This window comes from Actinia tenebrosa, unplaced genomic scaffold, assembly GCF_029948245.1.
Source record: "Actinia tenebrosa isolate PJP-AT-01 unplaced genomic scaffold, QUT_ActTen_1.0 PGA_scaffold1__47_contigs__length_23844297, whole genome shotgun sequence".
Classification (NCBI taxonomy): Eukaryota; Metazoa; Cnidaria; class Anthozoa; order Actiniaria; family Actiniidae; genus Actinia; species Actinia tenebrosa.
The window spans coordinates 12,561,475-12,584,833 of NW_028292578.1; the positions used below are offsets into that span (position 1 = coordinate 12,561,475).

Sequence of the window (23,359 nt, forward strand, 5' to 3'; positions counted from 1 at the left end):
AAATGCCCGGCAATTTTATTTTTTGACGATTTTTCTACGTAAACTTCAACAGATTTTAATCTATTGAAAGTTAAATAAAAAATTGCACACGTTTTTAGGGGGCATAGTTTTTAGGTCACCCATCCAGCTTCCAACTTGGCCCAGCCGGACTTGACATTTTGTAATGATATGAAAGCCCAAGTTTTTTCCACTGGACCACGGTTTCAGGTGAATCAGCATAACAATAGCCGTGGAAACAATGCACCGAATAGACTAGACTTTTTGATATTAAGTTTTCAACCGATTCCGTGCGTGGCAGAGATGCAAGGGATTAGCCGATATGGTCTGGGGGCCGGCTGGTCTCTCCCCTGATGCTTCGGCTAGAACATTTTCTTGCGTAATTCCTACACCCAAGGGCAGAAGGATTTAATCGCCGTCAGGTCCGAAGTCCATACGACGCCACAGCTCTGCGGATGTCTCGGGGGTATGGCAAAGTGGAGTCGATTTTTTTCCCGAATTTCTGTCGGTTGGTTCAAACCCCATTGTATCCAGGTGAGATTTTATTTTTAAAAAGAAATTATATTAGTATCAACTTGGTTCAGTAAAAACTGAAAAAAATTTCAAGCTTTAGTAGTTCAAAAATTTGCTGATTACAATTAAGCATTTTTAGGCACTGCTAAAAAGATACATTCGAAAAATAATGTAGTTTTCAATTATTTCCGGTAAGCACTAGTAATGGTATCACGCCACTTTCATCATATGCGCGAGGAATTTTTCATCAATTCTTCTGGAACTGTTTTTTCTTTCAAGCGGTATGATCAGAGAGGTAATACATCTAGAACAAATTTCATTTAGGAGAGTGGTTACGCACCTATTTTACCCCTTGGATCCCCAGGGACTCGTAGTAGAGAAAGTATGATAGTGCAGACAAGGGGATAGACACTGGGGGATGTCTTGAGTATCGCCAGGGGAGAAGGGGATGGGAAAGACAAATAGATAGTTGAGGGCTGCATTTAGATGAGGACAAGGAATGTCTTGAGTATCTCCAGGGGAGAAGGGGGTGGGAGAGAAAAAAAGATAGAAGAGGGCTGTATTTGGATGAGGACAAGGGGATAGACAAGAGAAGTCTTTGGGATCCCAAAGGGAGAAGAGGATTGGACAGACACATTAGTTTATGCCAGAGGGGACAAGAGGATAGACAATGAGGGATGACAATGAGACAATGAGGGATGCTATAGAGTCGCTAGGGGATGGATGGAGACAATACTCTTTGGACAGGGGAGGCGGCCAGACACGTGATCTTAAAAACAGAATTCCTTATGAATACGTATATCGTTTTTAACAAAAAGATCTTTTATGACTAGTGATCACTGAGGTATAAATTATAAAGTAGTAATTACAAAACAAAATATGTTAAATTAAAATAAGTTTTTGACAGTTTATTGAGGGATGAGATAAAGGGAAAGATCTTGGCCTTGCTTCCCACACAACAGCACCTTTATATTAAGGCAAACCTGATGTAGGAAAAATATTTTGGTATTAGGGCTTAAAATAATGGACAGTCAGTCACCAGTACTGACGACCAGCCTACTTAGTTTTAACTCAGCCATACCTTATTTATGGCTTAAGGCCGGCAAGTCAAAGGTTTGACTGACAAATTTCTATTCTGTCCAGACATGACTGGCTGATATTTTAAGCCCTGGGTATGTGATATTTGAGGTCGGCTAAGCTTCTGATACGGCTGTGTATTGTTATGAGTCACTGAGTATTTCGACAAGTCTTTAGGCCAGCAAAAATACAAGTGAGAAGTAAAAATGCAAAGTTGTATCAGATGCTTAGCTTACTGATGAGTTGTTTATCTTTTAATTCTGCAAAGAAATGCTCAAACTCTCTCTATAGTACTACTAAACCCTATCATACCCAGCACAAGCAGATGAGAAGTGCTTATACGGTCTCATATCAGGCATGGACTTTTTCCATGTCACACACATAAATGCCTATGAATGTGTTATTCTATGGGACTCCATCACCTACTATGAACTGATATCCATGTCAAGCTTTTTTTTTTAAAAAAAATTATGGGCTAATATTGTTTTTTTCTCTCAAACAAAATGGTCCCTTAAGAGTAAGCTATCTCTGTCCCCAGACATCACAAAATATACAAAATATGAAACATAAATGGGAATAGCCTTGGTATATAACTGTGGCAGTAGAAATATTTATCTGGTTCTAAATTAAAGGAAAAAAATAGTGATCTGTTGTGTTGGTCAATAAAGTAATCTCTATAGTATGTAGCGGCAAAGCTGTACATACATGCATACATAGAGTACTTGCATTACTGCAATTTCTATTAACTATTGAGCTTTGTTAAGACCATTTTTGATTTGCATGAAAATCCTTGAAAAAAACTTATGTCCTCTGCAGGCATCTCTTTTCTTTGACTTTCGTTGGTGTTTGGGATCCCTTTGCGGTGTTGGAAGGAGAGGGGGTTGGGGAGAGAACCCCTAAAGAAGAGAGAGGCCTGAAGAAGAAGCTAGAAAATAACTATGACTACATTTCACTTTTAAGTATGATAGTAAAGCCTTGATTTAAACACTTTTCAGAATACCTAAACCTGATTGGTTGACCTTAACATTACATATTTTTTTACACACTCATTTACTTCACCACAGGGACCCCATGTAGCATTATTTACATTAGGAATTAGTTTGCATTTGACTTCTATCTCAATTAAAATAAGTAGTTATCTTTCACAGACTGAATGTGCATATTGCAGCTGTCAAGTAACCTGAAGAATTTGGTGGGAACCCTGTGCTTTTGTCTGACACAGGAAGCCCAGTATTGAGTTGTTCTAGACACAGGTAGCCTATCACACACTACTGAGTTTTACGAGACCTTTCTCGCTGTCTCTTTTAAGAGCATCTTGATGGCTTCCATCATCAGTTGATGGATCTTCAACTAGTCTAGCAGGGACTGTGTCGTCAAACCTATGTGTCGTTTCTTTCACTCCATTTGGAGATGTTGGACGGCCCTGAATTTATGAGAATTTATTAATAAAAATCTTTATTGAGGAGTTAATAATAGTGATTATTAGAGGTATTAATGAAGAATTTTCTAGTTCTTCCTGCATTCTAGTATCCTGTTGTGAGGCTTACATCATTTAAGCATGTGCATAGGAAAACAGATGGTCAAACAACACAATAAATTGCAAAACAAGTGGAAAAGGAAACAAAATATTTTTTTAAATCAGCCTAAAGACGGTCAAGTAAAAACTGTGCCCTAAGTCTTGAAAACTGACATCAACTTTACTTTCTCAATCCGTATACATCTATTTCAAAAAAGGTTGAAGGGGCAAATGGTGATAAGTGACAAGCGATAGGAAATAGGTCATTGTAAGATCCAAGATTGACTGTTGTTTAATCATTCTTGCAATAATACAGAGTTTATGGATTGCAGTTGACAAAACCATTCGAGACAGCTAGTTTATTTGGGTTTAGATGTGTATGTCCACAGTTTGCTTTGGTCCTTTAATCACCAATTACTGATCGCCATTCATCTTTTGTACCCTCAACTTTTTTTTATATACCTGTTTTCAAGACCTCAGGCAAAGTTTTCCCCTATCTGGCCCTTATGGCCAGTAATTAACATAGATGTATAAAGTGGTTACCTGATTGGTTGTTCCTAGTGCACCGTATTTAACTGAGTCAGGTGGATCTGGAATAACCATACCTCGCCTGTCAATCAAACTAAGACAGACAGACACACCCCATTAATACCAGAAAAAATGAATACTATAACTGGATTTCAAGGATGGGGATGGTGACACATCATTTCAAGGCAATTATGCCCATTTGTTTCAATCCATGTGTATATAGGTGGATCAAAAGTGTTTATTTAACAATTATTTATCAAAGGCAAAGCAAATATATGTGAATATTTACCCAGCGGTGAGTAAAGAAAGGTATATGGTGATCTACTTTACAGCAACTTTCATAAACATGCAAACTCTGCGTCTGCAAGCTGCATGCTGAAATTTTGTTTTTCGTTGCTGTCAATCAAACCTAATCAGTTGGTACCTTTTATATTTGTGACTGGCGGCAGAGAAAAACCAAATTTCAGCATGCAGCTGACAGACACAGAGTTAATGGTTTATTTGATTGACAGTTGTCTATTTCCCAATATTTTCTGTTGCGACTGTTGTGTCAATCAGCATGTAGCAATGAAAATTGTAAAATGTAATTGGATCAAAATGACCATGCATTTAAGCAACAGAGGATCAAAATACCACATATCACCCTACCTTGGCTGTAATGGCCCACATAAGACTGTTAAGCAATTGCCGCAGCATGTTCCTACACTATATGGATTATAGTTATCCTGTCCTCTCCTGGAGGAAAATGAACCTTTAATCTGAGAAAAATAAAATAAAATAAATACATGTATCTTATAACCTGAAACAACCACTGGGTTGAATAAAGCCAGGGAATGGCTATCTCACAAATCAAATTGGAACTTAGCATGTTAGGTTTTGCAGAAGAAAACCCAGAGAACACAGAGAAAAACCCTCAAATCAAGCCTAACAAAATCTTCTCAATGTCTAAGACCAGGAATGGAACCAAAGACCCCAGAGGTGACATGCGAGTGCACCACAATTTTCATGGTCAATTACATTTATAAGCTATAAATTTAGGATTCAACTTACGTCTTCATTTGTGGTTTGGTTAGAAGCCACTAAGTAAGTATGAAAACCAGTAAGTCCAACAATAGACCAAATAGAAAAGAAACATATTACAGCTACCAAGATAGTAGTCAGTGTTAAGGAAAATTAAATACTATGTCCTACTCTACATTTCAGATCTGTTCGGAGTTAAGTAAAGGGTCTGAGTAGGGGGGGGGGGGGGGGGTAGGATTTCCATTAAGAGTATTAGTAACAAATGTAATAATAACTAGAGTGCACGCACTAAAACCGTGAACATTAAATAGTACTAATTAGTACTATTTCATACAGAATCCTTTGTTTTCTATTGTTTAATTACCACTATTTAGTGCTAAAAATTAGTATTTGTTTCACAGATTTAGTGTGAGCACTCTAGTGGGACGTATGACTAACTAGATATTTGCGCTGGTAGGCTAGTGGGAGAGTAAGTAATATTTTAAAGGTATTTTATGAAAAGAGGATATCTAACAGGAGATTCTTTCATAGCTCCAACAAATGTTGTTTTTTCTTGTGTTACTGAAAGTTCAACATGGAAGAAAACAATAATTAAAAAATATATATATAAAATAGGGAGAATAGAGAGAGAATAACAGAGAAACAAACAAACAAATATTGCCAACTGCAATATCTAACTTTAGTTGTGCTCCAATGAGTGTGAGGAATATAAAATGAGAAAACAATGTTACAAAAAAATTGCTGGTCATCGGACAAATGTCTGGTAAAAGTAATCAGTTGACTGGTAAATAATTCTTGGCCAGAAGTTTGACCCAACGCATTTCACAACCGCAACATAAGTAAATAATAGCCGATCAAACTTATCAATAAAAACATCTGATTTTTTTGTCCAGTCACACTCGGGTTTTGGGAGGTCAAATATGCCTCTGGCTCGACATGACAAATGACCTGGGTTTGGAAAGGGGGGGTTGAGATCCCGAATCATGTGCTATCATTTGTTAAAATCCCGCATCCTGCGAAAATTGTAAGCAACAACCCAATTCATTATTCAAATGTGTTTGCTTTTTTGTTTTACTTATTAATGTTTTCACATTTCTCCCCAAAAATCAGAAAGCAAAATCTGGCATCTCGAAAATTGAATTTGGCAATTTCCGAGTCACAGCCAATACCAATATCCCGAATTATGCAACATTTTTTCTAGTTTCCCAGATCCCTCGCTATATTTTATCTGTTTCCCGCAACCCACAAAATACCCTTCCACACCCTGAATGACCTGCTTATCAAAAACAATATTTGCAGCGTTGAAAAATGATAAACACAATACTTACACATTACTAGATGAACAATAACAAAAGCAAAAAGGTAACAGCAATAAAAGGAAAGTGACAGAAGAAACATGTAGAAGTATTTGTAATTTCTTTTTCCTACACAGTTGCCAACCTGAAAATCAAAGAAAATGCATCATATGGTTGCTTAAACATAGGACAAATAAAAAAAGTGATGCATACGAGCTGAAAATGTTAGGGTCTTACCCATGGGCAATGGTGATCAAAGCGCTCTGTGGAAGAGAGAAAAAAAAAAGAAGTCATCATTGTTTTTATTGCTATGTGCAGGTTGAGGCAACTATCAAGACAAGGAAGCCCTTGGTGGTTTGGTAGTTGCAGATGGGACACCACGGCTATGCTCTTGAAAGTCATGAACTAGGAAGACATGTACTCACCCACACAGTTATCGCACATACTACAATGAGACGCCCGGGGTGGTCTAAATATTTTACAAGTAAAACAGAATTTCAGCTTGATAGCCTGTCCATTGACTGTGACTTCCTTTGTTCTGGGTGGCGGACGGTAGCTTGTATCATCTGTTGGTGGAGGTGCTGTAATATTTACAATTATGATGTTAAGTCAAGCAAATTGATTATTGGGAAGGGCTTAAAATAATGACAGGTAAGTCTCCAGCAATGAACACTGGACAAATTAATTAGTTTTATCGCATTTATGCCTTGTTTGTGGCTCAAACTTACCGGTCAAAATGACCGGCAAGGCAAATATTTGACATGACAAATTCCAAATCCAATGATCAGCTGTTATTTTAAGCCATGTTAGAACAAGTTAAATGGAGTTTTTTTCCCTATTTTATTTTTTTACATTTGTATAAAGCCTGCTATGGATACCAGATTTTGCTTTTTCCTTATTATTTTCAAAATCCAAGGAGAGATGGCTGGCTACCCAATTCATTCCCCAGGAAGGACTAAATTACGATACTGCAGCTATCTTGTATCACAAGGCATCATGGGCAATCCAGGGAGCAAATGAACCTTTTTTCAAGTTATGACGTCAATTGACATTAACAGCTGACCACAAGAGAATACAACAAAGGATAAATATAGGCGACACATCAACCACCTTTACCCATAAAAGAAACACAAACACACAGAATTCTATATATTTTCTGTTTTTTGTTTTGTTTTGCCCCCTGACAAGATGGCAGCTGTATCTACAAAGTAGTCCATTGGCCTTTGTTGCACCTTGCATGCTCACCTAACGTTTTTTCTATATAGGCTGCTTCTTCAGCAGAGGCCCGGGGAACAATACCCGGGTCACTGAATGCGGTTCTTAACAGGGCTGCCATGACAAAGAGAAACAACCAAGCCGCAACAAATGGTACTGCAGGCGAAAGCTCTAAGTACAGAAATGGAGCACTGTGGAGGTAAAAAGAGAATTAATTATTAGTTTTAGGGTGCAATCCTTGAGTTAACCATGCTCTGATTTAGATCAGCCCAGAAATTGTTTCAGGGTTCAAATAAAGCGCAATCTGTGATTAAGCCTTGCCATAATAGTTTTGATCAGCCCAGAGGCTGTCTCAGAGTATCGGCAAAATTTAATTCTTTAGCTAGTTGTATAAAATGTTCAAATTGAAGTTAAGTTATTTTGAGTAAAGTTAACTATTGAGATTACTGTACAAAATAAAAAATTCCAAGTGAAAAAAAAAAAGCGAAAATATCCAACCAAAATAAAACAATAAGATTAATGATAGTTGATCCTTTTTTAAATAGAATTAAATTATGAAAGCTTATACAAAGAATGACAAAATAATGAGAATTCATAAATATTGTGGTTTTAGATGTCAAAAATTGAGGATAAAAGGCTGAATGTCAAAGAAAATGATATGAATATTTGTACACAAAAAATTGTTTTTCTTTAAACGAATTTCGAAATTATCAATACTAGAACTTAATTTGATATAATTCCTTGTAACCAGAGCTAAATAACAAAGTAAACGATCTGTAATATCGAGAATATCAAAACGAGTTTTTGCATCAAATTACAAACCTTCAGTCTCTCGCTCATTTTGTTTTGTAAAGAAAGGAAGAGTAAAAGCAAAAAAGGGGAGTTCCTTGCCGTCTAAGAGCGAAATAAGTAGCTAAGGAAAAGCTTTTTAAGGATCTGCTTTGCAAAGGTTCAAAGTATTTCTGACTATTTGCTTTGATACGCTTCTTCTCGCTATGATCTCATGACCACAACAAGCGAGGCAAACTTTCATTTGACACTCATTAATCGACTATAACTCTCGCCTTTGGAGGCGGAAAAAGCACTACTTACTTAAATCCAAAAAACAAGGCTGTTGTGACAATGATGAGTGCTAAAGCAAAGTAAAAGGCTCCGTTATTTTTGGCCATTATAATACGCCCATCGCAGAAGAAGTTGTTGCGTCCAGGGAACACTTCCCACTTTCGCTTGGTCATGATAGGACTATAATGCTTCGAGTTTTCTGCCTTCATTGGTCGAGTTTCGCTTCCATACGATGTAAATTAAAGTTCCATGGCTCTAGCAACAAGCTCTCTCCCGGGTGTCTTGTTTTGAAGAATGTGACGGGTAAAAAAACACCAGAAACCGGCTCTAGTTTTTGGTCATTTTTTTGGTGAACCCTCTTCTTGCTGGTAAGCGCCACCCGATAGATGGGTGCTACTGCGCATGCGTGTCTTCAACACAGGCAACCCAACATAACCCTTTCGTTCAGCCGCATAAAGATTCTTTGGAAAAAGAAAAAAAAAAGGCAAAAAAAAAAAAAAATGCAAAGAAGGACCTAGAATTTTAAATAAGTATTCAAGATGTACGGTTAACACATTGGGATGTCAATATGCTGTAAAAAGTAGTAAGAATGATAAAAAAAATACAGAAAAAAGGGGCTGACCCTCTTTTTTCCACTCCCCGATCTTTTCAGGTTTTTAAAAAAATATCTCTAATGATTTTTGGAAAAAATTGTACATATTAAATCTTACTAACTGAAAAGATGCGAATCTGATAAAAGTAGGACACGCGAATAATAGAACCAGGGGGGAGGGGATGGGAAATTGGTCTCATAAATCCAAGATGGCAGACGAACAGCCAGGAGACGACAGCTCAAATAAAAAATCAGTTATAAGCGATTCTGAGCAAGAATCACCTAGAGTGAGTCTCACATCAGCAGCGTTATTACTAACAGGAGTTACAGTCGCTTCTATGATGGGTGGATTTGGGGTTACTCTTGGTATGGCAAGGAAAAAGAGTCCGGACGCCTTCACTGGTCGATACAACGAGGGAGTCAAACTTGCGACTCGTGCTCTTGCGTATGGCAGTCTGTGGGCCATTGGTGGGGTTGGAGTCATTGTGTATGGAGTAAAGACGGCTTTAGGGGTGAAAACTGTAAGCATCTACTCAAACTTTACTGCTTAATAGAATAATACCTAAAAATGGTCAGGTCGTCATGTAAAATGAGAAAACATTTATGTATTTGTCAAATTTTCTTTGGCACATTTAGCAATTATCATTTTCTGAACGAGGGGGAAAAGAAATAAAAAAGGACAAAAGAGTGAATAATAGAAAGAAAGGAAGGAAGGAAGGAAGGAAGAAAAGAAGGATAAAAGGAGTAAAGAGGGAAAGGGAAGGGAAAAGAAAGCAGGGAAATGTGAAATAAGTATAGGGAAGTTGAAGAGAAAATTCTGCCAAAATTCTTTTCATTTCAAATCAAGGCTACTGAGAGGGAGGGGCAGTACTAGGACTCCCCACTGTCCTTATTAATATGTACCAAAATAACTTTGTCAAGAGAGAATAAAAATTTGACTTAACTAACTGTTCATTTTATTTGTTCTTATTTGTCCAACTGCTTGTAGACAAAAGAATTTGGAGCAAAAATGACCGAGATCCTTCCATCAAAAGATGGGAAACTTGTCACATACTTTGAGTCTTGGAGACTGCCTCGTAAACAGGGATCAGATGACAAGGAGGTGGAATCCTGGTTTGCTGATAAGCCCATGATACAAAAATACAATAAAACACAGGAAAAAGACAATACATAATGCACCAAGTCACTTTTTAAATTCTATAAAAGTGGAAGAAGCAAACAGATTTGATCCTCAGAAGTCAGATATCAGAGACAGCACTTTTTGGAGCCCAATTTGTTGATGACTAGAAACACCTTTTTTATGAACATTGATGATGATGCACAAGGTTTTTGCCCTAAACTTACTGTTACACTCATAATTTGGTAAAACCAGCCAGCTTTGTATCAAAATGTGCAGGTTTAAGGTACAAAAAGGATGTACAAAAGCCTATAATGAAAGTATGCAAAAACATTATCACCAGTCAAACTTTTGCAAATTGCCTCCTGTAATTAAGTATTTCCAAATCAATGCTTAACTATAATTTTAATAGTTTATCTTTCATAAATAGTCATTAATGAGTTAACACTTTATCTACATAAAATTAACATATCAGATTACTTTCCAGAGTAAGGTTTTTTAAGATGGCCGAACTGTTTTAATTTGGTGGCACAAATGTTTTGACATGGATAATTATTTTATAATATGGTAGAGTACAAACACTATAAGTGTAACATAAATACCACTAAATACTGCTAAATTATGCTAATCCTATTGTTTTCTATTGTTTAATTAGCACTATTTATTCCCTGCTAGCAGAGTCTCTCTGCTCTTTCTCTCCCTTCTTTCAGGCGGGGAGGAAGGAGACTCTGCCGATGTAGAGCGTTTCCTTTGATACACCGCCGTCCACAATTGTGGACAAACAAAACCAGTCTTAAAACCGGTTTTTAACCGATTACATGTAGTGCGCATTAGCAAATGTAACAGAACGTGGCACCAAACACCGTTTGACGAGAGCGGCTGTCAAAATCATGGCAGCGTTGCTAAGTTATGCCACACATGCGTGACAGAAATAACGTCCTACATCGGCAGAGTCTATTTTTCTCTCTCAACCAAAACAAAAGGAAAATAGGCACTGCTAGCAGGGAACACTATTTACTACTAAGTAGTGCAAAGTGTTGCACACTTTTAGTGTTTGTACTCTATCATGAATTTAGAATTTTGGCCAAACATATCCAAGATCTGAATACAATGTCAAATAAAACCATTAAAAATGTAAGACAGTAAAAAATACACAACTTCTAGCTCACAAGTTCTACAGACCTTCACTGAAACATATAATATCAATCAATCAAAATATAATTTCGAAAGTGGAAGAAATAGAAGACAACTTTATTTAATATGGAAACACAAAATAGCTTCAAAGTATATCTACAAGACTAATAAATTTTTGAACCTTCAACTAATACATAGTTAATTATATGTTACTACAAAACGAATCTAAAAGTATATATTCCCTATCTAAGATTATTAACATCTCGTTACAACCTTGAGTAATATCAGTATCAGTCAAATCCACTCAGTCTCCAGCTTTCGGGGTTTGGTGTACCCTCATGGGGAGAGTATCACAGGCATGAAACCCTGAGGGCTTGAGACTGAGCCAAGTCTGTCCTGGCTGTACAAGAATATCCTTTAATTAAGCTTAACTTAAAAAATACTAGATAAAAAGCTTTAGCTTTCAAGTAAAAACTTATCTTGTGGTTGTTTGCTATTTAATCTAAAACTTGAATAATAACTTAAATATAAAACACTTATGCATATGTTTTGTGCAAGTTTGAGGCAAGGGAGTGCCACAGGGCATGTAACTTGGACCACTGCATTTTATTTCTGCATCCTTTTCCTCTGATGAGTATTTCTATTTTCTTTTTCTCAACTTCCACATGATTCTTTGTTCATCCCCTTCTGGATAATGATCAATTTTGTAAACCACCCCAATGGACTACTTCGACGATAAAGTGGCCATCTTGTCAGGGTGCAAAACAAAGCAAAGATGACGGAAAATATATAGGGTTTCGTGTGTTTGTCTTTCTTATTGTGTAAAGGTAATTGATGTGCCAACTTAATTCGTCTTTTGTTGTATTCTCTTGTGGTGAGCTGTTAATGTCAATCAACGTCATTACTGTAACAAAGCTTTATTTGCCCCCTGGATTACCCATAATGCATTACGATTCAAGATGGCCATCACATTGTCGAAGTAGTACATTTCCAACACACACTTTAAGAGCTTTCAAAATCTTCTAGTTTAACCTTTGGATTTATGTGGTCGGCAGCTTAGAGTGAGTGAGATGCTTTTAAATATTGACATTATCACTATTTAAATATCATTAAACTTTAAGAAACTTAAAAAATTTAAAAGACAATGTTTGCCTGATCGAAGTACTGTAGCAGCCACTTTTTAAGCAGCTAACCTCTTTTTTTAGTGTCCACTTGATACTTCCCTGAGGGTTTAGAGGTTGACTGCTTAAAAGGTACCCATTTAATAGAAGTTCTAGTTGAATTTAGGTATTTTGATTGATTTGAAATTCTTCATTTATGAAGTTTTTACTTCAACTTGTGGTTTGTCTCCTGTTGCTTGTTCTGTAGTTTTGTCAGATTCTTCTGTTAGCATGTTTCCTTCTGCAGCTTTTGATAATGTGTGTCTATGACTATAGCAGAGCAGAAGTAAGTACATGTTGGGATTAATTATGAACGAGTGAAATAATTGAATAGAGGTTTTGATCCATAATGTGACAGCAGCCATGTTAGATAGCAGGAACAATACAATTGTTTCACATAAGAAAGAATCCAATTCCAAAGAGCAAAGGGATTTAATTGTTCTGCCATCTAACCGCAGGCAGCCCAAGCTGTATCATGGGCATGTGATAGTATGATGAGTACGATGAATTTTCCTCCTTCATCAAATATAAATTTCTGAATTCTGATTAGAATTCAGTAGAATAACAGACACTCTGTGTAACCAATGTTAATTTCCCATTATTATTATTTTAATCAAATCTATCCCACTATGAACACTGCAGACATAACAAGCCGCCAGCCCAATTTAATTGCGTTCGGGCGCATTCAGATCTGCATGTTTAGAATATTTCTGGGGAATTAAGAGTCGGAGAAGTGTGAAGCTTTTGTTCTATGGCCAGCAGGACGCTTAACTGGAAAGACCACTTCATAATGAAATGCGTTGATCAAATTAACTCGCTTGTCATTCTGTGGTTATTACCATGGTAATATAGGGATCCTGTTGTTTGCAATAAGATTGGGCTTGCGGTTTGTTATGAATATTGATCCTAGCTCTGTTAGATATACACTTACTATGCAATTCGGGCAAGCTGGTTGATTCCTGTGATTCCTAATCCAATGTTAACGCTGAATAATAGCCAGTTTTTTGGGATGATCACCATTGAATATCTTGACCAAATTAAACCTGGAAAGTAAATTAAAGAATCCACTAATTATACCATTTTTTAAAAAATCCTGATCTTAGTACATTTCTCAAAATATTTGAAAACTTAGTCATTATATTATTGATAAAATTTTGTATTTTTCCTTGTCAAACCCCTGTAAGGGTAAATTCAGACAAGTAACATTGACCCCTTCCTACCAGAAAAATATCAACACAGAAAGCGTAGTGGGGAAGGGGAATGGTTGTTAGGTTTTCAAAGAATTGAGTACAATGTCTCATGTATTTGAAATCTTACCTGTTGCCGCAAGAGCTGTAGACTGTGAAACACTAAGTTTTTCAGCTGGTCTTGCAAGATCTGCTATACCAGCAATGACAAGACCCTACAAACAAAATACATTGATTCTCAATTAGCACATTAGGAATCTCGACAGACATTTTGTAGGAGTGGGGAGGGACTGTTAAGGTATAATGATTGTGGAGTAATTCACTTTGAGAATAGATTATGTGTGGAGGTGGATATCAAGATATCTCAAGTACAATATTCTTTAAAAGATGATATTCAAATCTCATTCTTTCTCAAAGGTATATATATATATATTATATGTACTGACTCCTATTTTTAACGCATAAAAAAACAATTTTTAAACATGTTAGAAATGTGACGACGTACCGACATTGCACAACATCAGTATCAAGGCAAAGTAGAATATATATAAAAATAATAACAATAGATATAAAATATATATATAATAACATAATCAGACAAAAAGTTTGGCACGTATGGAATCTGATTGTACATTCAAACTAGGTTTGAGTTGTTTGATCAGCAACATTTCATGAGATACAGCCAATTCAAAGTTCTGAAAAAGCACAAAGACAGATTTGACTGTCTCATTAATGAGATGTTGCTGATCAAAAAACTCAAACCTACAGTAGTTTGAATGTGCAATCAGATTCCATACGTGCCAAACTTTTTGTCTGGTTATGTTATTATATATCTATTGTTATTATTTCTATACATATTCTACTTTTTTATTTCATTTTTGACTTGATAATGACGTCGTGCAACGTCGAAACGTCGTCCCATTTTAACATGTTTTTATCGTTCAATTTTATTATAAAATGCTTAAATAAGAAGTTACTTATCATGAAACTACAAGCTAAATAAATTATAAGTTCATATAAGCTTGAGCAGCTCAGCTTGAGTTCTTCGCGAAATATTGTAACACACTCACCCACTTGAAGGCTGGAGCCCAAAAAAATATCGTTTGTGGACCTGTGAGAATCGATAATAAAGTTAACTCAATAATTTAGCAAAACAGATCAGTCTTAGTAAAAAAAATAGGAACAAAGTTGTGCTGAAGAGACTTAGGTTGTATGTACTTTTTCAGGCATTTTCTTTCTTTACTTACCCGCTTGAGCTCTCCAAAAGGGAAGCATGCGAGAAGGGACTATAGTCTCTACTCTACTAAGAAATCGGGCAAGAGCAGCACTCATTTTCAGGCAAAAAAATTGAAAAAATAGAACCTAAATAAAATGCTAAAATTCTTTTCCCGTAGGTGAGTACGTTTCAACCATTTTATGGAAATTTATAGCGTCATAGTTAAAGAAAAATTCAAACGATAAAAATGATTGGTCAATTTTTAAGCCAATATTAGTTCTTTTAATTTATGACCAATCAAAACTCTTATTACAAGAAAGGCGGGAAGTCTCTATTTTCTAACGATAGAACTGATTGGCTCTTTTCGAAACCTATATTAGGAATACTTTCTTAATTGATCCAATCATAAAAGTGAATCTAAATGTTCATTGTGGATTTAATGAATTTGGCCAATCACATTGTTCGTTGTATTGATCTTTTACAGGGTTTTGTAGTGAGGGCGCGAAGTGTTAAATTTCAAACCTCACACGGGGTTTGTGTTGTTGAGCGTCAAAAAAAGAAAATGTTTTATACAAAATGAGGTTCTTTATACGGAACAAAACCAAATATGATCCTTCTGTTGCCTTTACGGATCCAGTGATAACGGTAAATGTAGATCATACTCAAGAAATTACGAAAATTAAAGAGGTACAAAACGTAGCTGTCACTAGGAATGACACTCACGATCTGCTTAGAAATGCTACTACAGAACGATATTTTAGATAAATTGTATTTTTTTTCTTTTTAGGAGGCGAGAAAGGTTGGTAAAGCATGCAAGATTACAGCTTTGTATGTGGCAATACAAGATGGGTCATTTGTAGATCTAGCAGATGACAGGTTAGGTCATGGAGGATTTCCCTAGGGTAGTTCAAGGGAGGATGAGTGGAATTATAAAATAACTGTTATAAAACTCGCGTTCTGATTGGTTGGGATGTGCTCTATGAGAGCACACAGCACGTGCACACACTTGCAGTTGTTCCATTCCTATCCAAAATAACGGTTGTTGAAATTTGTATTTTATAAAAGAAACAAAAAACTTGTTTTTGCTGTGCCGTGTGCAGTTATATTAGCATTTGGGGATTGGCAGAACACTTCTTCTTCAATCTGTGAGTTAGCCATGCCCTGCCAGATCAGCCCAGAGGTTGTTTCAGGGTTTGAACCGTGAGTTTAGCTCAGAAGTTGTTTCAGTTTTCAGTCTGTGAGTTAGCTGTGCCCTGACTTAGATCACCCCAAATGTTTTTTTAGGGTTCGACCTGTGAGTTGAAAATTTAATTGTTGGAATGATATGGTAATGGCAGCATTACTTGAAGTTAGTTTTAAAGCAACATATAATGCAAGCCCCCCCTCCCCCACCCATTCCCCACACAAACACCATCACACACACCAGCCCAATCTAAGACCTTGATTTGGAACCTGTCTTTACCTATATTAAAAGAGCAAAAAAAACTTCTTAAAATGTTATTGCAAATTAAAGATAACTCACAACATGGTTGATTTTCTTAATTCAGAACTATCAATTACTACAACCTACAAGATAACACAATCCTGGAGACAACATCTAACCCATTTTGGGTCACGACTCTCTATTCTAACATGAGAAGACGAGAGCAGGAGGCAGCCTCAAACCCTGAGGATGCAAGACTGTGCTTCCAGGCTCAGAAGTCTTATATCCGTCGCTGTATGGCTATTGGTCTGTTGTTAAATGGCACAGGGTTAGTCTGATATTTTAAGACCTTGACTTGATCAGCCCAGAGGTTGTTTCAGGGTTCAATCTGTGAGTTAGTCATGCCCTGACTTAGATCAGCCCAGAGGTTGTTTCAGGGTTTGATGTATGAGTTAGTCATGCCCTGACTTAGATCAGCCCAGAGGTTGTTTCAGGGTTTGATGTATGAGTTAGCTGTGCCCTGACTTAGATCAGCCCAGAGGTTGTTTCAGGGTTTGATCTGTAAGTTAGCCATGCCCTGACTTAGATCAGCCCAGAGGTTGTTTAAGGATCCAATAAAATTAAAGGTTTAAATTAAACTAAGTTTCTTTGAAATTAGAGAGACAGAAAAGCAACCAGCAACCTTCCATGCTCTGGAAGATCTCTATGAATACTGCTTAAATCAGGGCAAGAAACCTGCTTACATGTCACAGTTCACTCTGGAAGAGCTACAGGAAATGTTTGAAGCATATCAAGAAGAGCATCAAAACCACAGGGATCCCATTGGAAGCTTTATTTACTCCCAGGCAATGAAGCTTGGTTATCTGCGAGGTAGGAATATCGAGCATGCACTGCCATGGTGTGTTATATTTAAAGCACACAGGGAATTGTCAGAACATGAGAGAAGTGTTAGTGGGGGAGAAGCATGTCATCTACTGTAGAGGAGGCTGGCACCCGGTTAGCTCAGTTGGTAAGAGTGTCGGTCTGTTGTGTGGGAGGTCAGGGTTCTCGCCTCGGCTGGACCAGCACTCAGGGTCTAAATTAACTGAGGAGAAGGTGCTAACTTCGTAATAACATCTGCAAATGGTTAGACCTTCACGTGGCTCAGATGACCATGTTAATGATGGTCCGGTCCCTAATCAACTAGAGATGTTAAAAGAGGACCACAAGTTTATCAGTTGAATTACTGTCACGTGTCATCCTCTATAAAAAATAAGTTAATTATTTAATTTAATTTAATTATTTTATTTTATTTTATTTATTTTTTATTATCATTTAAGAAATAACTTGTCGTGTACTGTAGCAGAAGAAATAACTAAGTACTTACTTTATTTCCTAGATAATAATACAATTGATAGTAATGACCCATTCAGGTCTCATTTTGAGCAGTCTGGAGAACAGCAAAGGTAAAGAAAATCATAGTAACTTGATGAAAGTGGATTGGGATTTCCAGGAGGGGTGTGGTGCAGTAATCCAAGAGCACACTTTTGAAGTCTCTTGTCAAACTCAATTAATAATTCATGAGGAGAACACAACAGAAATCACGACGGTGAAGAGTGTTGTAAATCTGATACAAAATTGTGTTCATTTGCATAAACTTTAAGTTGGATTTTCTTGGCCAGATTCACTTTAATTTTGAAAATTTTAGTGAAATACAAAGGAACTAACCTAGACGTTTGACAAGCAATCTACAGTGTTCGTGTCCGTGTTGTATCCGATATACAAATGCCCAGCTACGCCTTGAGTTTGTATATCTGATACAACACGGTCACTCATACTGTATATATTACATAACTGCTTTAGGAGGCCACAGGAGATCATTCTAGATGGAATGGAATGTGGTTATGGCTGAGCTATGGAATAGCTGTTTCATTTGGAATTTAGAAGTTGAATTTTGCAGAAAGCGGAAAACTGGAGAGCACAGAGAAATACCCTTGAAGCACAGGGCTCGCTTGACTCTGAAGATGACTTCCACTCAGGTTGTCTAAATGCCAGTCCCATCAAACAGTCCTTCTCAGGATTACATCTACCCGGATGATCATAATACTTCAATAAATTATTCAAACTATTAATCTTGATACATTTTGTGACTATCAGAGATGTGCCTGCAAGAAGAAATGGAGGACAAAACAGGAATGCTAGAGCAGGTAAGTAGTAAGTTACATGTTATGTCAATTATCTTGGTATCATAAATATAATATGATAAAATCTCAAGTGATATCCCATTTATATCACAGGTGGAAGGAGGAGAGCCAACCGCAATCGCACATGTGATGATTGTGAAGTTGCCATAGCAATATCATATTGTGCTGATTGCAACCCACCTCTGTGTCTGTGCGACACTTGCTGGAGATCACTGCACAGAGGTGCTACGAGGAAAAACCACCAAATGAAAGGTTAGAAAATTTTTTTTTGACATTTGATTTGTTAAAATTGTACCAAGTGATGCCAGGGATCATGAAGAGAATAGTGGGGAGCTGTACCCCATGTTTTGCTAATATCTACAGTACTAAACTAAGTTATTACTGCAACCCTACACTTTTTTCCACTTTTTTCTTTTTCTGATTTAATTACAGATATTTCAGAAGCACCAACTCCAACCACCTACACACCACAAGTAAGCATTGTTTTTTTTTGAAAACTTTCTCTGTAAAGATCACAATTATCCTTGATAGTTGCCACTGTCAATGGTATGTCATGTAGTTGTTAGGGTATTGGGAGGGTCAGAGGGTACAGTAAATATTTTGACAGAACATTTGGAAAGACTAACTTGATGTTTCTTCGTCTTCAGGCTTACAGAGCACCATTTGCCATGCTGGTAGCTTTCCATAGGTGAGCATAAATGATGATGTAAATGGTGATGACTTTGGTAATCACAATGATGACAATAATGTGATTGGAAATGATAATGGCAATGGGGTTGATAATGATGTTAATAAGGATGTTAATAATGTTGATGATGATGGTGTTGATGAATATGAATGATGATGGTGATGATGATAATGATAATGATGGTGGTGATGATGAATATGAATGATGATGGTGATGATGATAATGATAATGATGGTGATAATAATGGTGTTAGTGATGTTAATAATGTTGATGATGATGATGGTGATGATGAATATGAATGATGATGGTGATGATGATAATGATGGTGATAATGATAGTGTTAGTGATGTTGATAATGTTGATGATGATGATGGTGATGATGAATATGAATGATGGTGATGGTGATAATGATGATGGTGATGATGAATATGAATGATGGTGGTGGTGATGGTGATGATGATAATGATGGTGATAATGATAGTGTTGGTGATGTTGATAATGTTGATGATGATGATGGTGATGATGAATATGAATGATGGTGGTGGTGATGGTGATGGTGATAATGATGATGGTGATGATGATTATGAATGATGGTGGTGGTGATGGTGATGATGATAATGATGGTGATAATGATAGTGTTGGTGATGTTGATAATGTTGATGATGATGATGGTGATGATGAATATGAATGATGATGATGGTGATGATGATGATGATGAATATGAATGGTGATGATGATGATGGTGATGATGATGATGGTGGTGGTGGTGATGTTGATGATGATGATGATGGTGATGATGATGATGGTGATGATGATGATGGTGGTGGTGGTGATGATGGTGGTGGTGGTGATGATGGTGATGTTGATGATGGTGATGATGGTGATGTTGATGATGGTGATGATGATGATGGTGGTGGTGGTGATGATGATGAGGATGATGATGGTGATGTTGATGATGATGGTGATGTTGATGATGGTGATGATGTTGATGGTGGTGATGGTGGTGGTGATGTTGATGATGGTGATGGTGATGTTGATGATGGTGATGATGATGATCGTGATGATGATGATGGTGATGATGATGATCGTGATGATGATGATGATGGTGATGATGATGATGATGGTGATGTTGATGATGGTGATGATGATGGTGGTGGTGGTGATGTTGATGATGGTGATGATGGTGATGTTGATGATGATGGTGGTGGTGGTGATGTTGATGATGGTGATGATGATGATGGTGATGTTGATGATGGTGATGATGATGATGGTGGTGGTGGTGATGATGATGAGGATTGGGATGACAATAATAAAAGTTGATAATGAAGATAATGGTGATAGTGATGGTGATGGTGGTGTTGATAAATTTCTTGTCAAAATATCTTTCATCACAAACAGTTAAAGAAACACTGTGCAACATACTGCTATACATTCCAAGTGTTTAATGTTGTTTTGATTTAATGTCTTTATATGGAAGGGCTTTGCAAGAACAACCACAGAAGTTGTCTCTAACAGCCGAGGACATCAAGACCAGGGCACAACCATTCACAGATACTGATCTTGAGGAAGCAAAAAAACGAGGTATATTAGACAACTGTCTGTCAGTCTGTCCACCTATCCATCAATCTGTCCTTTCATTTGCCCATCCACCTATGTATGTATTCAATCACCCATCCCTTTGCCCACCCATCTTTCCATTTACCTATGTATAGATCCATCTGTCCATCTTTTATCTATCTTTAACCACCCACCCACCCTTCATCCATTCATTAAATCCATCCATCCAGTTACCCGTCCATCCATCCATCTATTCACCTATCAATCCATCCATCCACCCACCCACCCACCCATCCATCCATCCATCCATCCATCCATCCATCCCCACCCATTCATCCATCCGTCCATCCATCCATTCATCCATCCCCATCCATCCATCCATCCATCAATCCATCCATCCATCCATCCATCCATCCATCCATCCATCCATCCATCCATCCATCCATCCATCCATCCATCCATCCATCCATCCATTCCCCTCATCCCACCCATCCATTCTTTTTTTTTCTGTACAGGAAAGCCATTCAGTGGTTTTGACTCACTAGAAAACGCCCTTATGAAGCACGACATAGTGTTGAAGGAAGCAGCCGCAACACCTAAGTAAGCACGTTGACATTTTAAGTCCTCATTTAAGGTTTTTTAATGAAATAATTGTTTTTATAATCGTTACTTTCTTCAGGTATAGTCTTCTTGACACAGGCAAGGAGTTAGCATTAAAATGCAGTAATTTTGATTATGCTATGCAAGCCTTGTTACGACAGGCTGAAGTTCCAACTGTTCCTGTGCCGGCTGTGAGGTACGATAATGCCTTTTGAACTGTACATTCAAATCTTAATTTGTTTCTCATTTTTTTGTTTTCACTCATATCAACACTATAAGCCTGAAGCGAGATGACGTTTGACCCCTGACTCTATACCATAATAGTTTTTTAAATTATTTCATATTAAAATTTTTGATTCCTTAGAGAATACAGGAACAATAGTCATAATTAAAGAACAAAAGCAGTGTGAAAAGGATTATGGTCTAGAGACGGGGTAAAACGTCATCTTGCTTCAGGCTTATTGGACCAGACACATCAATCAAAACTGTCGTCCATGTTCCCTGTACACAATAACTCTAACTGGTACTTTATTCTAGACCCGCAGTGTTTGACAACAGGCAAGTGTGTCTACTAGTCGACACAGAAGAACCTCAGAAGGACAGATTTGTCAAAGTCGCAAGAGAGAGAGGCCTGTCAGCCAGAGTCCGAAAACTTCCCAGCGGTGACTTCTGCTGGATACTGCTGCCTCCAGATGCTGAGGAGAGAGATGTCCCTGAACAAGATTTGGTAGGTAGCTGTAAATAATAACCATACCCATACCTCCCCAGAGGGAAATGAAGTTTCTAAGGGGTGGGGAGGGTCTGAGGAGGGTATATTGTGTAGTTCCAGAAAATATCCATACCTACCCCTCACAGAGGAGTATTGGGATTTCCAAGGGGTGGTGAGTCTGAGGAGGGTATATCATGTAGTTCCAGAAAATATCCATACCTCCCCCACAGAGGGGGATTGGAATTTCCAAGGGGTGGGGAGGGTCTGAGGAGGGTATATTGTGTAGTACCAGAAAATATCCATACCTCCCCCACAGAGGGCGATTGGGATTTGCAAGGGTGGGGAGGGTCTGAGGAGGGTATATTGTGTAGTACCAGAAAATATCCATACCTCCCCCACAGAGGGCGATTGGGATTTCCAAGGGGTGGAGAGGGTCTGAGGAGGGTATATTGTGTAGTGTCAGAAAATACCCATACCTCCCCCACAGAGGGCGATTGAGATTTCCAAGGGGTGGGGAGGGTCTGAGGAGGGTATATTGTGTAGTTCCATAAAATATCCATACCTCGCCCACAGAGGGGTATTGAGATTTCCAAGGGGTGGGGAGGGTCTGAGGAGGGTATATTGTGTAGTGTCAGAAAATATCCATACCTCCCCCACAGAGGAGTATTGGGATTTCCAAGGGGTGGGGAGGGTCTGAGGAGGGTATATTGTGTAGTGTCAGAAAATACCCATACCTCCCCCACAGAGGGCGATTGAGATTTCCAAGGGGTGGGGAGGGTCTGAGGAGGGTATATTGTGTAGTTCCATAAAATATCCATACCTCCCCCACAGAGGGCAATTGAGATTTCCAAGGGGTAGGGAGGGTATGGAGATACAAATACTTTCTTTATAAGACTTAATAACAAGATACTTCATGTGTACTTCAAAGGTTCTACCATACCTTGTGGAGAGGAAAACTTGGGATGATCTGTGGTCAAGTGTCAGGTCTCCTAGATTTGAGAATCAAGTACAAAGAATGAAGGTAGTAGCAACTATTCCTAACTATTCCTGTCCGAATTAAGTCCAATAAATATGTAATGATCAGACCTTTTCCTTGTGCCATTCCTTCTGGACATTGGCTAGAAATTGTCAGCTGACTGGGTGTTATCTTGAGCCCTAGAAATGATTCTTTTCTTGACGCATAATATTAAAGCTATCCTTTTGAAACTTTTTCTTGGGGTGCATGTGACGTCATACCCGACATTTTGGTTGACTTTGACAAAGGATTTGGTCAACCAACATTGCAGCCATGATGTTTGTCCTTTTATTCTCATGGGGAGGGATGTACTCCACCAATGGTGTTTATGCCAAAGGTATGTTTTATGTTTATCTGTAGGCATGTGGTATACAGAACTTGTTTTATCTGGTGGAAGGCTCACCTAAAGACATTAGTGGCAGGCCAGGACCTGAAGTGGAAACATTTCTACAGGTAGTAACCAATACAAGTAGATTCTAAATGCAAAATAGTTTTAATGTGGGAGGTGCGCAGGGATGAATCTAGGGGGAAGGGGTGCAGGGTGTTGTCCTAGAT

At 37.8% G+C, this 23,359-nt stretch overlaps 4 protein-coding genes across 4 annotated transcripts in view; 2 read left to right on the forward strand and 2 right to left on the reverse strand.

Annotated features, from left to right (window-relative positions):
* Positions 1 to 1,392: 1,392 nt before the first annotated feature.
* LOC116304240 (palmitoyltransferase ZDHHC14) lies at positions 1,393 to 8,622 on the reverse strand. Its single transcript, XM_031713947.2, has 10 exons — positions 8,254 to 8,622; positions 7,192 to 7,352; positions 6,372 to 6,527; positions 6,184 to 6,209; positions 5,980 to 6,091; positions 5,161 to 5,212; positions 4,682 to 4,784; positions 4,280 to 4,389; positions 3,647 to 3,725; positions 1,393 to 3,010 (listed from the first exon to the last, which is right to left on the reverse strand). The coding sequence occupies exons 1-10, from the start codon at positions 8,430 to 8,432 to the stop codon at positions 2,849 to 2,851; spliced, it is 1,140 nt and encodes a 379-aa protein (XP_031569807.1). The 5' UTR covers positions 8,433 to 8,622; the 3' UTR covers positions 1,393 to 2,848.
* A 287-nt stretch (positions 8,623 to 8,909) lies between these two features.
* On the forward strand, positions 8,910 to 10,301 carry LOC116304241 (transmembrane protein 242). The gene is made up of 2 exons (XM_031713948.2): positions 8,910 to 9,336; positions 9,804 to 10,301. Exons 1-2 carry the CDS (start codon positions 8,998 to 9,000, stop codon positions 9,987 to 9,989), a joined length of 525 nt encoding a protein of 174 aa, XP_031569808.1. The 5' UTR covers positions 8,910 to 8,997; the 3' UTR covers positions 9,990 to 10,301.
* An 861-nt stretch (positions 10,302 to 11,162) lies between these two features.
* On the reverse strand, positions 11,163 to 14,829 carry LOC116304242 (mitochondrial pyruvate carrier 2). The gene is made up of 5 exons (XM_031713949.2): positions 14,661 to 14,829; positions 14,484 to 14,524; positions 13,544 to 13,628; positions 13,158 to 13,269; positions 11,163 to 12,496 (listed from the first exon to the last, which is right to left on the reverse strand). The coding sequence occupies exons 1-5, from the start codon at positions 14,743 to 14,745 to the stop codon at positions 12,382 to 12,384; spliced, it is 438 nt and encodes a 145-aa protein (XP_031569809.1). The 5' UTR covers positions 14,746 to 14,829; the 3' UTR covers positions 11,163 to 12,381.
* Positions 14,830 to 15,127: 298 nt separating this feature from the next.
* Positions 15,128 to 23,359, forward strand: part of LOC116303951 (uncharacterized) — a 28,745-nt gene continuing 20,513 nt past the window's right edge. The window contains exons 1-15 of the mRNA XM_089032252.1: positions 15,128 to 15,316; positions 15,417 to 15,505; positions 16,177 to 16,380; positions 16,711 to 16,922; positions 17,431 to 17,497; positions 18,189 to 18,238; positions 18,329 to 18,487; positions 18,668 to 18,708; positions 18,883 to 18,923; positions 20,401 to 20,504; positions 20,996 to 21,080; positions 21,160 to 21,276; positions 21,618 to 21,807; positions 22,718 to 22,810; positions 23,165 to 23,257. Coding sequence (XP_088888378.1) covers positions 15,206 to 15,316; positions 15,417 to 15,505; positions 16,177 to 16,380; positions 16,711 to 16,922; positions 17,431 to 17,497; positions 18,189 to 18,238; positions 18,329 to 18,487; positions 18,668 to 18,708; positions 18,883 to 18,923; positions 20,401 to 20,504; positions 20,996 to 21,080; positions 21,160 to 21,276; positions 21,618 to 21,807; positions 22,718 to 22,810; positions 23,165 to 23,257 — 1,656 coding nt within the window. The 5' untranslated portion in view covers positions 15,128 to 15,205. The remainder of the gene's footprint in view (positions 15,317 to 15,416; positions 15,506 to 16,176; positions 16,381 to 16,710; positions 16,923 to 17,430; positions 17,498 to 18,188; positions 18,239 to 18,328; positions 18,488 to 18,667; positions 18,709 to 18,882; positions 18,924 to 20,400; positions 20,505 to 20,995; positions 21,081 to 21,159; positions 21,277 to 21,617; positions 21,808 to 22,717; positions 22,811 to 23,164; positions 23,258 to 23,359) is intronic.